The sequence below is a fragment of the Melanostigma gelatinosum genome (genome assembly GCF_949748355.1).
Source record: "Melanostigma gelatinosum genome assembly, chromosome: 6".
Lineage (NCBI taxonomy): Eukaryota > Metazoa > Chordata > Actinopteri > Perciformes > Zoarcidae > Melanostigma > Melanostigma gelatinosum.
Window position 1 is genome coordinate 21,614,490 of NC_136639.1, and position 17,910 is coordinate 21,632,399.

At 46.2% G+C, this 17,910-nt stretch overlaps 1 protein-coding gene across 2 annotated transcripts in view; it reads left to right on the top strand.

The window, feature by feature from the left end:
* The window catches only part of sema6a (sema domain, transmembrane domain (TM), and cytoplasmic domain, (semaphorin) 6A), a 102,452-nt gene that overhangs the window by 46,694 nt on the left and 37,848 nt on the right, over positions 1-17,910 (top strand). For both annotated transcript variants that reach the window (XM_079270044.1, XM_079270045.1), the window contains exons 3-6: positions 611-728; positions 11,715-11,775; positions 13,046-13,108; positions 13,741-13,842. In XM_079270044.1, the coding sequence (XP_079126170.1) occupies positions 611-728; positions 11,715-11,775; positions 13,046-13,108; positions 13,741-13,842 (344 nt within the window). The remainder of the gene's footprint in view (positions 1-610; positions 729-11,714; positions 11,776-13,045; positions 13,109-13,740; positions 13,843-17,910) is intronic.

A 17,910-nucleotide genomic window follows, 5' to 3' on the forward strand; every position in this document is an offset into this window, starting at 1 on the left:
CTTGCTTCCTCTGCCCCCCCCCCCCCCCCCCACCCGCCCCCTGCACTGAATGCACTTTTGATGGCATGGAGTGTAATTTGGTGCCCAAGGATAGGCCCTCCACACACACTGAAATGAAGGACTTAAAGCAGCATTTGAAACTGAGCCCACCCGACATCAAAGGATAATCCGCTATTTTTCTGTTGGGCTCCTAATGCTGTGTGATAGCATAGACGCTGTTGCAGGCTATAAAAGATACGGCCATTGTTTCCTCTGTTTCTCCGTGTGTCCTGCCCCGTCCTATACCCTCTCTGGGACCGTCGCTGCACCTAGCGCTGCTGTCCAGGGGACCTGCTCCTCTCTGAGTGTTTGTTCAAACCAAGAGCTTTCATCCAAAGCCACCAACAATAGAACGATTGCATGGTACAGTGCGGCACAGTTTCAGCCTACAATTTATGGTCAGAGGAGAAGCTCTGACCATACTTTTTTTTTTCTTCAAGCTAAAACACACGGATTGACATTTGACCCTAAAACCCATGAGAGGCTTGGCAAAGTGTTATCACTGTACTACAGTTACTGCAGTTATAAATGCTACACACGCAGGGCTTTCATTTTTGTCCTCTCCTTGCAGACACAAAGCAGTACCCGGCGTTTGTAGGCCACAAACCTGGCAGGAACAACACGCAGCGGCACAAACTGGACATCCAGCTCATCATAATCATGAACAGGACGTTGTACATCGCTGCCAGGTGGGTGATCATTGCTAGATTTTGTCCACAGCAAGGAGATACCGTTGCTGTTTTCAGACAGAGAGAGACGTCAATTCAAGAAGACATTCGAAGTAGAGTTTGACTGCTTGTCTTTATGGAATGAACGTGCAGGCCGCTGTAGATTATGACGAATTAAACTGAGCGAGTGTGGGTCCACCAGGATTATTGAATCCGTCATCACCCCCGCTCATATTACAGCTGCTGATTGAAGTTGCAGCGATGAACGATTCTTATCAATTGTTGCCAGTTGAGGATTGTGAACATGTGATCCAGTTTTAACTCGACGATGGCTGAGGGCTGTAGTTGAGCTGTCGAACTGAACTTGCTGTGCTCTTTTCTTTTAAATATTTCTGGGATCAGGAGGGACTCATTCGGAGCAAAATGCTGAGACTTTGAAGCACTTTGCAGTTTGGTCTTTTTTTCTTTCATTGCCTCTTTGTTGTTTTCTATTTTGGGCTCGCAGTCTGCCAGAACCCTTTTTACCTCGTACGACGTCGCTGCAGACTTGTGGCCTGTTTTTGTGAAACACCCAGACAAGACGCACAAACTCACGCAAGCAAACACACACGCACATGCACGTGTACGGATGAAAACTACAGATGAATTCAACACTAATTTCAAAGAAAAGACTTTGGAGTTGATATAATCCATATTTAGGATCTCGATGCACCATCCAGACAGCCTTAATGCACCTTCTGTGTTGTCGATAAACAGTAACAGTTATAATACAGACGTTTTGAACCCTTTATTTGTTGCCCTCACAAATCGATTCCAACAAAAACTCTTTGTTTTACTGCCAGGCTGTCCCCCCCCCCCCCCCCCCCCTTGTTTGTCACCTGCCTTCATGGCCTCATGTCTATCCGTCAATGTGTTTTTCACCTGCTCTTCTTTAATTTTGTGTGACTCATCTCTCAGAGATAATATCGCTCAATTACACCACCTGGAGACACGGAGAAAACCGACATTGATTCTGTCTTCTCTCTTGTCATTGTTACTTTAGAAATGTTCACGGCAAAGTGAGCGGTCTATAAAGACAGTCAGCTTCATGTCCAAAGCATCAACAGGCAGGTTTGCCTTGGATGCGGGCCCTGAACCTACCCCGGCGCAGTATAACGTTACGGCGGCACTGAAGCGGTCTTAATAAAATGGATCCTTCTCTGTTTGTTCTGTGCCGTCCATGGCTAATTGAGTGGCAGGCTTGATTGGATACTGTTAAAAGCCACAATAGGGGTCTTTCTTTGTTTTCCTCCCAAGCATGTCAAATTAAGTGGCTGAGGGAGGCCGCTGCTTTAAGTGGCAGAGCTTTTTGACGTATCTGTGGTCATTAAGAGGAGGTGTGTGGAGAGTGGAGAAGGCAACAGAGCGAACGAGCCTGTGTGTGTGTGTGTGTGTGTGTGTGTGTGTGGTGGGGTGGGGTGCCAGAGACTTTGGTCCGCCTGTCGCCCACCTGCTCCACATGGGGTGTCAGGGGCCTGAGGGGTATAGGAGGGAAATGAGACAGAAGGTTTATTGGAGGGGTGTGTTTGCAACTGTTTGTATGAGTGCATGTGTGTGTGAGAGAGGGTGTGTGTTGCCCGTTTTAGCATGCCGACCAGTTGTCGCATGGATAAAAGTCATTTCTTGAGTGTGATATGTGTGCCTGTGGAGGTACTTTGGGGATGAACGAACACGTGTTGGTGCGCCTGTTGGCATGGATACTACAGCACGTGCGCGTGCCTGCAGTGAGTTGTGCGTGCGTTTGTGTGTGCACGTGCGAGGGTCACCTGGTGCGTCGCTCTCACTCGTGCATACTTGCCCCCCCCCCCCGAATAACTGGAACGGCTGCCCGAGATCAGACCGAGCCGGACGGCCGCCATTGATCCAGACACAGAGAAGGATGTTGGAGTCAATAACATGGCCGCACAAACGACAGCCAGCGCACAAAGATCCATCGTCACGAACAAGATATCGATGGAGACATGTACAAGTTGAAAGACAAAGCAGTTTAAGGCGAACAGAGGAGACAATCAGCACTTCTGAAATCAATGTGACAGCGGGCCAACAGTCAACCCTGGCAAGTCTCAAGCTACGAAACAACCAACAAAGCTGCAGGGAGAGAGAAAAACTCGGCAACATCAATCGTTGCTTTTATGACTGTTGTCCAATCAAATGACTTGTTTATTCTGGGGCCAGCGTCTCACAGCTTTGCCATCATGCTGCTAGACCAGTGGGCCTCAGTTCTTGGTGCGCGGCAGCTTGCAGATGGCCACTGTGAACGCGGTCCAAAGCTCAACACTGTTTCAGCCTGTTTTCTGAATGGCTGCTCAGTGTATTAAGTCCCTTTTGGCTCCTGTTTGGTCGCTGGCAATCAAATCACAAGAGTTTTAAGCTGTGAGATGCATACAAACATAGCAACTGATGAAATTGTAAATAGACAAAAGTGGCTTAATCCACAGAGGGAAAGAGGCAAGTCTTTGGCAAGGGAGGAACTCAGCAACAGATGCAGTGATTGATAATTCATCCTCGGGTTTGCGCCTTGAATGCAATGTATTGATTTGGTAGAATCAGACGCTCTCTTTGCAGTGCTGTGTTCAGCAATTTATATGTGGGCAGCCATTGCAGAGAATGGCTCCTGTTGATGAGGTCGTGGCTTGTTCAATATGTGTAAAATATCATTTGCCCTCTTAGACTCGCACATATTGAGCGCTGATTATGAATTCAGTGCACGACTCGTTTCGTCCCTTAATATTCTGAATCTTATTCCATGACTCAGTTTCCATCAGGTGCATTATCCAGAGAAACACAGCCTGATCAGACATCTGTCTTTTCATCTGCAGGCGATCTAAAAGCCTCTTGTTTGTTCAGTTTTAACAAGGCAGGCATTGGATTCTTTCACTTTTCATCAAATAGCTCTGCTCTTAAGAAGAGGGATGCATAACAGAGTCGCTCTCCGCACAGATGCAATCTCACACAGAGAAAACACGTCTGAAACCGTGGTAAGAGGGGTTTCCTTTGTGAAGTCAAAGATGAACATGACATTCAGCTCAGTCGGCTCATGTTCAGCGACTGTTTCGTTTTCATTTTTATTTTTATGGTGGCAATCAGCCGCACATCATCCACGACAAACTGAGACATGATGTGTGTTAAAGTGCGGGCGATGAACATAAAAACCTCTCCACACACAAGCTCGTGCTTTATGTGGGCCCTGCCGTCATGCATGTTTGGAGGTGTTTAGCAGAGTCACATTTCGGTAAAAGCAATAAAGTGTTTTTGATGCAGTGAGAGATGGACGCAGGAGGATTCCTGCCCCAGCAGTCCATATTTCACGGTCAGGATACACTATGTTGGGCGTTCAGGGTGAATTTATCAAAGTGCAATGGGGGGATTTATCATTCTGATCTCTGAGAACATATATATCTCTGTGTGAGTGTGCGCTTGAGTGTGGGTGTGTAGATGTAGCCACAGCAAGCCATGACTTTGAGTTTTAGACTTTTAGAGTCAGACTATTTTTTTGAATATCGACTGAAGAGGCCAAAACTCCAAAGTGGGTCATGTTTCTGTAGTTTGTAACTGATTTCTATCAGTTAGGGTGACATTGTACTCACCAAGGTAAGATTAAGTGAGATTGGTGGGGACACAGAGCCTGAGGGGGCAAGAGTCGAGCAGTCAGGCAGTCAGACGACTGTAAACGAGCCAACAGTTTCATCAGATCACCACTTTATTTGGAGGTAGAGCCGAAGGTGAGCACACCTGGTAAGACTAGAAAAAAAAACTATACGGCAAGTATGATCGATGAAAACCAAGGTTGTATGGAACTAGAATTTCCCTTTGAGCACACGAGGAGAAGAGACTCTCCATACGTAATTGCGCATGTGTGTGTGTGTGTGTGAATGTGTTACTGTATAGCCTGCCTAGCGAGCATGCCCCAGGTCTCTCCACATGCAGGGCATAGTCGCCATTCTCGGCCCTCAGTCGGCTTTCACCATGGTAACACCAGCTGCACTCTGTGTACACCCGTCTATGAGGCTGGGAAGCATGGGAACCAGAGATAGAATGTGTGTGTGTTTGTGTGTGTTGGGGGTGTGGGGGGGGGGCGACAGTGTGAGACAGGAAAAGATCAGTGTGAGAGTGCAGGACCCAAAATTTGTGGCTGCACTCACACAGAGACACAAACATCCACACAAAGGCGCTTGCACACACATACAGGCTCAGAAATCCAGATTACCTTCCCTCCGTCGAGTCCTCTGGAACAGTCGTGCCTCTGTGGCCACGGTTCTTCCCTGTCGGGTCTTTTTAGGTCTCGCAGCGGAGGCCACTACAGTCTCCATTATTGTAGCAGCACCAAATCCTGTTAAAACCCACTAATGACTGGGATTACACGGTTGCCTCCTCTCCCTCTGCTCGCAGCACCAGCGACATCCAGCCACGTCCACACTCTGAAACAAAGGCATGCCGCTCCAGCGGTCGCAATCACCTGAATTACAAGTTGGAACTAAGTTTCCGTTAAAAACGTTACTCTGAAAAATATGTATCACACTTTTTAAGTTTTAGCAATTCGTCCGGGAAAAATATACAGAGCCTGGAAATAGTAATTCAGGATCTCCAATTAGTACAAGTGATTGTAACGGCAGGAACTAGAGTTACATGTTGTTGTATCTGATCTGTGGATCTACTGTATTAACTGGACATTATGTTAAAATGTTAGGAATATTGATTCAGGGCATGTTCTCTCAGTTGGTGTGCACATAATTAATTCATGAGCACAATTTATGTTATTAAGGTAACTGGATGGCATGAATGGCTAATTCCCGTATTTTCTCGCCTGGAGATGTGTTCAAATATTTTTTCAGACCACCGGACGAAATTCAATCGATAAATGTAAAATAAACCACATATTTTATGCAGATGGTATGCGTGCCTGCCTAACTGCACCCAAGTGTGCAAGCTGAAAACATGCACCTCACCCCACTGACCCAGACACACACACAAAAACACACATCCACTCGCATACACACAGTCACAAAAAGGAGATGCGGAGAGGATGTAGAAAACCCATAATGAGAACCTCAACCTTCGAAAAGAACAACCTGCCTCAGCTCGGGGGGGGGGGGGGGGGGGGGGGTGAGTGAACTCTGGCTTGTTGTATTTCATGCCACCGCATCAGTGAGGGCCCCTCGGTGCCCTCAGCCCATTCAGAACCGCCCCCCCCCCCCCACACAGTCCGAAGGTGCCTGCTGGCTTCCCCGGTCCCCCACCCCCAATCCACTTTGTGAAGAGGATTTGAACCAGGAGAAAGCCAAAAACAATGCACAATGGACCCTCCTCATACCACCCGTGATCCAGTTATGTAGAATATGGGCAAAGAGGGGTGGCGGGAGGTGGAGAGGAGGGCGGACGTGCAGGCATTTAGCTTGCGGGAAAAGAGGGGCGGTGCATGGCCAAAGGTGCGGGCTGCATGCTAATCACGTTCCTTCTCTATTTCTCCCAAGATAGTTTGACAAAGGCCCAGCAGACGGACAAGGCCGGGCGTCACCGCGGAAGAAATGCGCTGTTATGAAAACGGCATTCTTCCACACAAAGGCCCAGTTGTTCTGGTGGCCACGCATGGCTACATGTCATGTCCGACGGAGACCTTCTATGCCACTCCATCTCACACTCTCGCCCGCGCTCAGTTGGTCCACTGCCTTGCCTCTGACCATTCAGCCCTTTCTCTCTGTCTGGGCTCATCCTTTTACAGTGACTCCATGATTGTGTCCAAGAGGATATTTGCATACCTTCCGCCCGCTCACACAGTTTTTGTCGCTGAGTTTCGGGAAACGCGACGCCCAACCGATGTCCTGGGCTCCTCGCTCGTCAAAGGCTTCTGTTATTTTCGTTTTCCCCAGAATCTCACGGTGTTGTTTTTCTCGAAATTTCACAGCACGGCCGCAAAACAGTAGACCCTTCTGTTTTGTGTAAAAACACTGTGCCATCCTCGGGACATGTTTGACTCATAGTTTACGGTTGAATGAGGAAATGATCGGAAAGAGAGCTACAGGCAGAAGAAACATCCTTCGTGGATTTCGGTAAATGAAGTCACTTGTGGAAAGCGTCCAAGTTTCAGGCCTGGCCGCTCCAGATATATTCTGACTGGACATGCCAAGTTATAAACAAATATAGGCTTTAATTATGACGGAGTGTGGATTGATTGAAGATACAGACGAGAGCTTTCTAATAATTCATGATCATTGTGATAGACCCAGTCTGACTGGTTCTAGATTAATGGGACCGTGACTAAGGCAACAGAAAGAGGGAGTTAAACTCATGGCAAAGAGGAAAAGAATAAATGAACTGGCACTTGCAACTACTCACAGAATGCAGAGTATCATCTTGAGCTGCACTCCATGAGTTATTACATAACTTTATTCAAAGGCATTTACCTGATCTAAAATGCGTGGGTGAGTCCAGAAACTACTCAAACGAAGTGGAAGAACACTCCTACAGCGCTTTTCAGTCTCATCAATAATTTTACAAGTGAGTTGTAAATATGTACATCTGTAATGTCAATTGATTCTACTCTAGGAAACAATAAACAACAGAGCACCTATTTTCATATTCACACCGAGCTGCTCAGTGCAAATGGAAGCAGGCCGTTGCGTATTAGAATTCGTCCGGGTCGGTACTCTTTGCAACAGCTTTGGCCCAACAGGACGGCAGCTTTCACTCAGACCAGCTGTCTAGTCTGAACTATTCTCAGCGGGCAACTGTCTTGAAATCTGACCTCGGCCTTAGGCTGCTCAGTCAGTAGGAGGCCTGTCTTCTTCAGATTTCCAACAGTCACAGCAAGAAAAGCTTTTAAAACCGTGAAACTCACATCATCTCCAGTGTGTTTGGTTTTTCTTTGTCATGTCCTTTTGGAACAAGTTTTCATTGGAAAACTCTGTAAACGTGTTTTATACTTTCTCTCTCCAGGTTTGAAAACTTTTAGCAATTCATCCGGCACAAACATAGATACAGAGGCTGGCAGTAGTAACTCTCTCGCATTAGTGTCAACTTATTGCAACAGCAGGATGTCTTTCCTCTATATCAAGATTGTTAGTTTATTGCATTGATTACATTTGTACTTATACCCTTAAGACTTGTTACTTGTATTTTGTGTCAGCGCTACTGGCTGCTATCGGGTGCACATACAACACTGTGCAACCTCATGTTAACGCACTGCAAAATAAACAGTAAACGTTCTCAGGCAATGGAGGCAGTGGATCTACTGAGGGTATGGTACTGACGGCTATGGTGTAGTACAAACAACATGGCGTAGTCTGTTAAAATGACAACGTTTTGTTTGCACATAATTAATTCATTGGCCTGGTCACACCACACAAAATCTGACTGGACTGTAAATATGAGTCCAGACTAAGTTCACATCTGACTTTCCACATCACCCCCAGTATGTTTGGTTATCCCAAATGTCCTTTTGTTTCCTGGATTCATCAATTAATAGAGTAGCCGCTTAGCCTATTGCATTTTCGTTCAACTTTCTTGATAATTCATAAATCATTTTAGGTATTTTTTAAGCAAAAAAATAAATAAATAATATCTTGTTGCAGCTTCTCTTCTGTGAGGATTGTAGAAGGAATATATTTGGGTTTTGGTACTATTTGTTTATCTTTTTTTACATTCGTTAAACCGAGTGATTTAACGATTAATCAAAAACATTATGGGCAGATTAATCAACAACAAAAAACTCCAATTGTAACAATAGTTTGTGAATGCAAAGCTTTTTGGATGTCACATGTCAGATCGCAGCTCTGAATGGATCACTTGTTCTCGTTTCACACAGTACTACGTATCTGGACACTTTAACTCTTCGTTCGAGTACAAAGGTCGCTTTCTCGTAAGTCATGATCGCAAATCAGGCCTGCGTACGTTTTGACGCTTTCTACACGTTTGTTATCATTCTTATTCAGGACAAACAGCTGAAGTGTTCTTTCGGCAATCAACTGCTTCTTAATAGATTAAACATTTGCTGAAGACCTAGTGTCAGTGAAAGTTCACACAAGGACACAGACCTTACAGAGGAGATGAGCTTCTGTTAAATGTATAACATTCACTAATTATTAAACACATACTAATTAGTCATTTAGATTTTTCCCAACAGGTTCCAACCCTGCAAGTTGATTTTCATTGGTTATTAATTAAACGGAAACCACTGGCTTCCTGGAGGGTTGCAAATCAATTCTAATAGTTCAAGTTTGCCTCAGAAAACGGTCCACAGTAATGTTAACTCAAGTGCATTTGCAGTTAATGGTCTACAACGTACAATACTGCCAGTGTAGTCCCTTAAAGACCACGCCTTTGCTTTCTGTCTTCTCATCGCAGTGAGGTTGAAACGATGTGACTCACACACCAGAATGTGCCGTAGTATGAGTTCAGGTGCAGTGGTGAAGAAGGGAAAGGGTGCATGTGTGTGTTTGTGCGAGCATGTTGGGGTAAAAGGAGAGGGGGGTCTCCTTGCACATGTGTGTGTTTAGAAAGCTGGTGTTGACACAGACACAGCCGCTCCATTGTCCGTCTCCAACTCCAGTCAGGATGTTTGAGGGACGCCTCATCGCTTGGCTCGCTCTAATCTCAGCTGGAAACAAAACAAAATAAACCCCGCGGCTGGAAGGCCTCTGCCCCCGAGGACGCTGTCAGCGGCGGGACTCAGAGAGGCAGGAGACGGGGAGCATAGCCGGGACGGTCACTGTCCAAAATCACGGAGCAGTCGATTGCATATTACTCATGGGCTTGTTTTAAAAGAACCCACGGGATTACACTAAATCTGCCAAGTGATCCTCTGATTTAATAGCTTTTGATTTAGTTTCGGCTTTTTAATATGAAGTTTGAGTTTTATTATAAAGATATAAATGAAGTTCATTTAACAAGTCGGTGAACTTTAGGAGACGTAGCTGAACATTATAACGATATCGTCCATTACCGTTGTCAACCATCATCCTTCTTTTCTGTTAAATGTGTCTTCTTCTCTGTCTTCGACATCTTAAATGTGTCTGGTGTGGATTTCTTTCTTTTTTGAATGTAGTCTTTGACAAAATCACAGCTGCCATGTTAATAATCACATTTACTGTAGCCACATGTTGGTGTTTCCTGTTACCGTGGCAGCAAGGTGAAAGAAACACTAAAACAGGGGGCCATTTCAGGAACCCTGGAAATTCAATCCAGATCAATTAGCCAGAGTGGTGAAATGGTAGCGGTACCAGAGCGCCTTAATGAAAAACATTTCGCAGCGCAGTTCACTTGTTTTTTTTAGTCTCGGCAGACGGCACGGTGACACTCAGCGTGTGGCGTTTGCTGGAGAAGGAGAAGTTAAATGTAGGAAGGATGTGGCGGTGCATCTCAGTGACCTGAAGCTGATCTCCTCCTTTCCTTTTCTCCTTTCATGGCTGAATATTACATGAAGTTTGTTATTTCAATGGATTTTATGGAACATGAATTCTTTTTTTAAAAAAGAACAATAAACAGTGCTTTGAAAAGCATCAGAAAGAATTCAGAAGTCGCTGCTTTGTGTTTAAAAATGTATGTTCAACATTTTACCCTTTTATGGATTAGCATGTCAAATTAGATTTAGCATGAATGCAAAATGATGTAAATGTGTATAATCTGTATGTCTGTGGAAGATTTCTGTATCATCCAGCGTTAAACTTGAATATGTTTGTTTGAACGTACTTAGTATCTATGCAGATCTATGGGTCACGTGATCAGTGGACTGTACACCATGTACACCGTGATGTAGAAGAGTTGTGTGATGAGACAGACTTCAGGGCAGACCTGGAAAGAAGTGACAAAAACAACAAAACAACAAAACAAGAAAAGAAAAGCACGAATTTCACCAACAGTGATTTCGGCTTCTTGGCCTCCCCGGAAAAGTGTCCTCTTCCCGCTGAGAAAGCAGCGCTGTTTGCTCAATTTCAACCTGCTCTCCAAGATGAATTATTCAATTTGGGCGTCGCAGCCGATACTGTACAGTGGACGGTGGCCCCCAGGAAAGCGATATAAGTGGATTCATTTCAGAGATGCCTGTTCCTCCAAAGACTTTATTAGATTTAGTTAATGAGAGCGCGAGGCAGAGCAGGCTGGCTGAGCGCAGGTTAGGGAGCTGGAAACGTAATTAAGCTGCGAGTCTGACGACGCCACTGTTGCACACTTTGATTAAAAACACGTTCAGCGGCTAATCTCCGACAAATTAAAGCGGTTACATCGCTTGGCGCGGTCACCTTTGGTTCGCTCCTTCGAAACGAGGTAAATCCCCCACCCCTTCTCTTTATTGTCTCTTGTCCGCTCACACCTTCGTCTACAACAGCCGTACCCTCCCTCTCTCCCTGTCTGCACCCTTAATTCTCGGCGGGTAAGTAGGTGCAGCTACGCACCAGGGCCCACCAGCCGGGCCCGTCGGGGAGGCAGTTAACCCTTGTGGGTTTTATGTCTTCCATATGCCCTGCTGCAGCCTATGCGGCCGGAGCGTGTAACACAGGAGAAGTCTGTATATTTCACTGCCCAGCACACACAAGTCTTCTTGTCTGAGCCATAATGAGTGTTGGTATAGATTTCCTGTGGCTCAAACACTAGGCTTAATTGACCTGAACAGCTCTGAGTGACTTGGCACCTCCCGTCTCAGCCCTTCCCCTCCCCCCCTCAGGACCCTTCTCTGTGGACAAAGAGGCTTTTGTCCCCAGGCCTGTGCCACAGCGCTCTAAACCTTTGTTGACTGTTTCTGTCTGACAGAGCAAATAGCTCTGGCCTCCTTTTGTTTATTGTCTTTTTTTTTGAAGTTCGAACAAAGTTTATACAAAGCCCCCTTTTTCTGACGTCGTTTGCTGCCCGCAGGGGGGGGAAGTAGAGGGGAGAAAAATAAATGGATTTATTGTTTGTTGAATTTTTTTTGACTGTCTGCTGCTGTCTTGACTCTTATCGTCTCATCTCTCTCTCTCTCCCTCCCTCCCTCCCTCGCAGGGATCACATATACACGGTGGACACAGACACTGCCAATAGTGACGAGATCTTTTTCAGTAAGGTGAGTGAGACGTCCGCCTCTCTGAGGACGAGTTATTCTCAGCGTGATCCACAACCTAACCCCTAATGACTCGCCTCCTGGGTGCCACTAGGTGTGTGTGTGTGTGTGTGTGTGTGCGCGTGTGACCGTCAGCAGTCCTACTCACCCACTCACCGGCGTGAGCCTGCCAAGCACGCCGCACTGACCCCGTTGAGAAGATTATCCAATCAATCAGCCAGCAAACCGCCTGCGTCATCCGCGCTCGTCAGTGGGACAGTGGAAGAAGGGCTGATGGTTGTGTAAAGGAGGACAGAGGAGAAAGTGGGGGAGGAAAGAGAGAGGGACAAAAACAGCAGAGGGTAAGAAGAGATGAAGTGCGGGGAGGATTGCGATGAAGACAAGGTGCATGTGGGCGAGGAAGGAGGTCGCATTGTATGTGTCCGGATTATTCAGAAAGCGCCTCATATTTACACAGGCCCCTCGGCAGTAATAACCCACTCTCCATTCCAATGCCACCACTTCTCGCCGGCATCATTTTGTTCTCGCAACGTAATGTATGCCAACAGAATTCAGACAAGACCGTTGTGGTGTGCAACAACCCGCCTACCCTCCACCTCATCCACTTCAATGTCAAAGCCCCGGCGAGTGGGTCTTAATGAGAGCGGGCTGCAGATGAAAGGCCAATGGGAGACGTGTAGATTGATTGATGACTGAGGAGTCTTTAATCAGTGGCCGAGCTCCAAACATGTACGACAGCGGCGGCCTGAACTGCCAGATCGGCACTAACCCTCATGCGACACGGGAGTGGGGGTGGGGGGAGGAGGGTATGACTTAGCACTGGCTGATAAGCGTGTGTGACAATGAAAGAGGCCGTGTATATTTGTGTGTTTGTAGTGGACTGGCAGGTATTGGCTAGCGCTGACCTGCAGGCCAAGGCAGTGTGTGTGTGTGTGTGTGTGTGTGTGCACAAGGATGGCCAGCCTATCAATCCACAGAAATGAGCTCTCAGCTCCGAGGCGGGATCTGTCCTTGGACAGACTCGGCTCTGATCCGGGGTCAGTATCGTATTTCCTCCTCCCCTCTTAGCGAATTAGAAGTTCAAGGAGGTAAACTAATCTCTAGTCAGAGCTTAGAACAAAGTTCACCTCAGAGCAGGTGCCTCATTAGGGGGATCAATGACGGAGAATCTCAGATGATGATTATTGATCCCAGTATGGATTGGTTATTGAGCTCTGTGGTGCCTTCTGTTTTTTCATCTTTTTTTCGACGACCTTATTTTTTCTTTCACCAGAAAATGACATGGAAGTCCAGACAAGCAGATGTGGACACTTGCAGAATGAAAGGAAAGCACAAGGTAGAGAAAACACACACACACACGCACACACACACACACACACACTTAAACATACAGACACTTCAACCGCTGTGCTTTCTCCTCAACTTCATTTATAGAACAAATGTCACCCTATTCCTTCACAAAGCTCTTCTAGAGCAAATCACACATACAATGCAGTGAAGCTGTAACAGACGTCATTTCTCACAGTCTCTGTTTCTCTCACACACACGCCCACACACACACCCACACATTAACAGACATGGAGGTTTAATAACACACTCCCTGCAGCTCATATTACATTTATATCGACAATCTTCAAATCAAATAGCAGTGCAATTGTGTTTTCTCTGGAGTTGCCGTACGTTCTAACAAAACTGTGAAAATGAATAAAGATGTCATTAATGCACCGTGAGGAAACGTTACATTTCATGATTACGCGCTTGATGTTTGTTTCCCATGCCTCCCACTTGCCCGTGGAGCACCGCATGCTGTACTTCAAAAGAAAGAAAGAAAGAAAGAAAGAGGCCCTTGTTTAAAAAAAACTAAAAAAAACACATGTAGCTTTCAGCGTGAAAGTGTCTCTTATAAAAGACGCTGGAGTCTCATGACTTGTGTCTCTTTCCGTCCCTCCCGGTCTGTGCCCCCCGAAGGATGAGTGTCACAATTTCATCAAAGTCCTCCTGCAGCAAAATGATGACACCTTGTTTGTGTGTGGGACAAATGCTTTCAACCCCTCCTGTCGGACCTACAAGGTACGCGCGTGCACACGCACACGTACACACACACACACACACACACACACACACACACACACACGCACACACAAACAAACACACACACACACACACACACACACACACACACACACACACACACACACACACACCTACACACACACACACACACACACACACCTACACACCCACACATGTAAGAACAGCTCTGTGGTGCTCTTTCGCAGGCCTTCGCTACACATGTCTCTTAAAACTCCTCTCTTCTTCTCCTCTGCCTCTCTTTTCATTCTTCCCTCTGTCACACAGATCTTTTTCACATGCAACTCCAAGCATGCAGGAGTTTAGAAGGTGGTGGTGGGGGGGGGGGGGGGGGGGTGGTGGAGCGATGAAGAGATGGACATAGATGGATGACTTTCACAACTCAGCAGGCCCTCCTCCTATGTCTTTATCTCCAGGTGTACTTTGACACGCTCGATTTAGAAGCGGAGAAACCTAACTACCTGGAGCGCCGTCTCACATACACACTCACTGAAGGCACCGGCCTGAAATCCGATCCCTCCGATCCCGATGGCTTGATGGACAAAAATAAAGATGTCAAGAAGACATGGGGGGGGAGAAGAATGATTGGCATACAGTGAAGCAGATGGATAAATACATTTAAAAGAAGGCATCGAGGCAGATGGAAAGACAGACATAAAAAGCAGATGGGCTGCCTTCAGACTGAAAATGTCCCAGTTGTTTTACTTCCCAACACACATAAATCTGATGTTGAGTGAGCAGCATTGTCATGCGTTGAGTAAAACTTAGCTCATTCACGAGACAAGCTGCAGCGCTGGGCTGACCTAGCAGAACGTGCCGCTGGAAGCAGATAGCTTAACTGGTGATTACCATAGTTGGATCCAACTTTGAGGCACAAGTTATCCCTGAAATGTGCAGAAAACAGAAAGAAGGATGTTATTGTTGTCGGGGACATCTTTCAATTCACTGACTTCTCCCGCAGAGAAATGTGGAATTTATGTCCCCCGCATTTATCAGGCGCTGTTAGCTTTTTTAGCCCCTCCGGTTATGGTTGCAAGGTTGGTGTTTGAGCTGTCACTGCGCCGATACTGCTGGTCTGGTGGAGTTGAAGGGACGTGTGTGTAAAACACAGCGAGGCTGGGGAAAATGGCCATAAATACACAAACACACACACACACACGTATGTTGCCTTTTAGCAAATGTAAAAGTCAATGCACGCCGCACATAACTCACTGCAGGTGACGGGCGATGTCGATCTCAAAATGTAGGATGAATGTTTGTTCAGAAAACGATTTAGTCGTGTTGTGAAAAATGACACATATTTGATGAAATCGGTTTATCTCATCAAAGGGTTATTTGTTTATTCAAATGTTTTCCCGTGTTTCAAATTTGCTCGGTCCAATTAGACCCCGTATTTCAGTGAGTCATTAATGTGCCTCCAACTGCTCTTTCCACACACTGACTACACTGTAATTATTTTTGGTTGAATGAAATAGCCATTTTAGTCTGGGAATACCTGAATCAATATGCCATGACTGAGTTCAAATGTAAAGGCAGTCAAAAGAGGATGTTGAAGGCATTTCAAATGTTGTACTGTTAAAATTCAAATGCCTGGGCACATGTGTGTGGGGGTGGGGGGGCACAAACAGAAGTGTGCATGCACCCATACAAACACTGACAACTGTGCAAACAGGCAAACACACATTTTTACAAAATCATCAGCCCCCCCCCCCCCCCCACACACACACACACACACACAGACACATTGTACGCAGGCTGGCAGGCTCTCTGGGCAGATACCAGGCCTTTGATGGCGTGCTGGGCTCATTCACTCTGCCTGGTAAAAAAAGTGTGTGTGTGTGTGTGTGGTTAAATCCACCTTGGCCACAGTTTGCCTCTCCATCTCCCCAGTGTGACAGCACTGAAAAGAGCTTCTGTTTCGGGGCCAGCCTCATCCCACATTAATCAGCAGCGCTGCGAGGGCGAGCGAGAGAAGGGAGGAGGGGGGGAGCAGAGGTAGAAGGGAGACAGAGGGGGTGGGGGGCAGATAGACCCCTGTGCTGTCTTCTCCAACACCTTTTCTGACCGGTTAACTCTTTATTTTTTACATACCCTATACCGACATGCTCTCCTCATTAGCTCATCATCGGATTATACCGCCCCTCAGCTTGTGCTGGGATGGAAACATAACTTACACATGCATGCACACACAGAAAAAAACACAGACAGACACCTTGGCAGCCACGGCACAATCCTCACCCCCGGGCACCACACTGATCACCCAAGTCCCTCTCTTTTTCTATTCATCCTCCCTCTCTCTCTCTCCTCTCCCCCCCCCCCTCCTCCTTCGCTCCCACCACTCCGCCATCTTTCCCCTCTGTTGCTTTCTCCCTCCGTCACTCCCTTGCTGTGTTGTAATAATAAACGCCCCATCCAGCTGGCTGATCTGTGACTGGAGTCGGTTTCTTCGCCTGTTGCCGGGTGATGCTGGGGGGGGGGGTAGAATCAGCGGGTCCCAGGTGAAGACTTGATTCTGGGGAAATTCACGTGTGCCAAGTGTGAGATGTGATGAATGCAAACGGAGGGAGATATTGTCTTAAACACACCCGCACATGCCTCTTTATGCTGCAGCTCTTCCAGAAGATTGACAGGAAATGATATTCAATCCAAAGAAAGACAATAAAGAACTGTGTAAAAGGTCATTCATTGATAATGACCTTTTATGACAATTATGTACATAAATAATGAAATTTCGTGAAATTTCGTGCAATGTTTGTTCATCATCTTGTTTTTGAAAAGATCAATCTTGCTAAAATAAATGAGGTTCTTTCTGTGTTGGTTAAAAAAAGCAGTATGGTAGCTTCTGGCCTTGGGACCCTTGTTTTGTTGCATGTCACAGCCTTCTCTCTCTCTCCCCCCTATTTCTACAATAAAGGCAAAAATGCACCAAAAAGAAAAAGGCCAAAAAACATCATATTTCTGGCAACAGCTGCAAACACTCTGGTTTCAGGCTCTGGTGGAAAAGGTGGTCAGGGGGGAGGGTTCCTCCTTCCTGGTTGCAGAGAAATGGGCCATGACTATTAATCTCCAAGGGAGATGTGTCCTTGTTTGGTTTACACAAGCGCTCCTGGCCCAGGTGTGAACTTGTGCACTTGACCTTTTGATGGTGGAAATGTGGATCACATGCAAAGAAATGTGCGGCGATTCAACTCAGCTGGGAGCCGCAGGACACCGGTCTGAAAATTGATCGACGCGCCACAATCCGTGTTATGATTAATCTGTCAGCGGCTGCCTTTGCTGACACCAACAATTGGGACAAAATCATGAATCAGTTAAAAGCCATTATTATTCTGGAACTTTGGAAATTAGATTTGCCCATAAGAGAAAAAATGTGCACTTTTCAATGAAACAAACGAGGAAACAGATTCAAGCCAACAGTTATTAAGTGGGACAATGGCTACACTAAGTTTGTCCTCGGTAAGATTTCACAAATCCTTCAGCAATGACAAATAAAAGCCCATAAAAGAGTAAAAACAACAGAGACACAGAGGCAGAACGTGTCCCTCACCCCGAGTGCTGTAGCCGCCGCTGAACCAATTATAACACTCCTGATGGGCATGTTTTGGATCTACATTGTGTTTGCCAAATGAATTAGCATATAGCCTATGGAAAACACCATAGAGCCGTCGTAGTAATTTATTCATCTAGAATCACTGCACCCCGAGCCAAGGTTACTGTACAATTTGTCTGCGGAGCTACGCTAGCTCCCGACAGAACGGAAAGTTGTCGAGGTAGCGCTGACAAAGTGTGACAGCGCTCCGGTTCCCTTCTCCATTACTTTCAATTGTGCTGCTACAAAGCTAAAGCACTTCTTTCCTTTTTGAAGCCAGTGGACTTCACAGCATAATAAGGTTTGCCTGGTACACGAGGTAACAAAAACAAACAAATAATTCCATCTGGTCGTTTAAACATCAAATTTCTTCATGGTCATTTTTAAAAATGCTGTAAATCGGTGTGGCAGATTGTTATTGCTCATTTTTGAAGTATTGGATGCCGCTTTGCACAAGG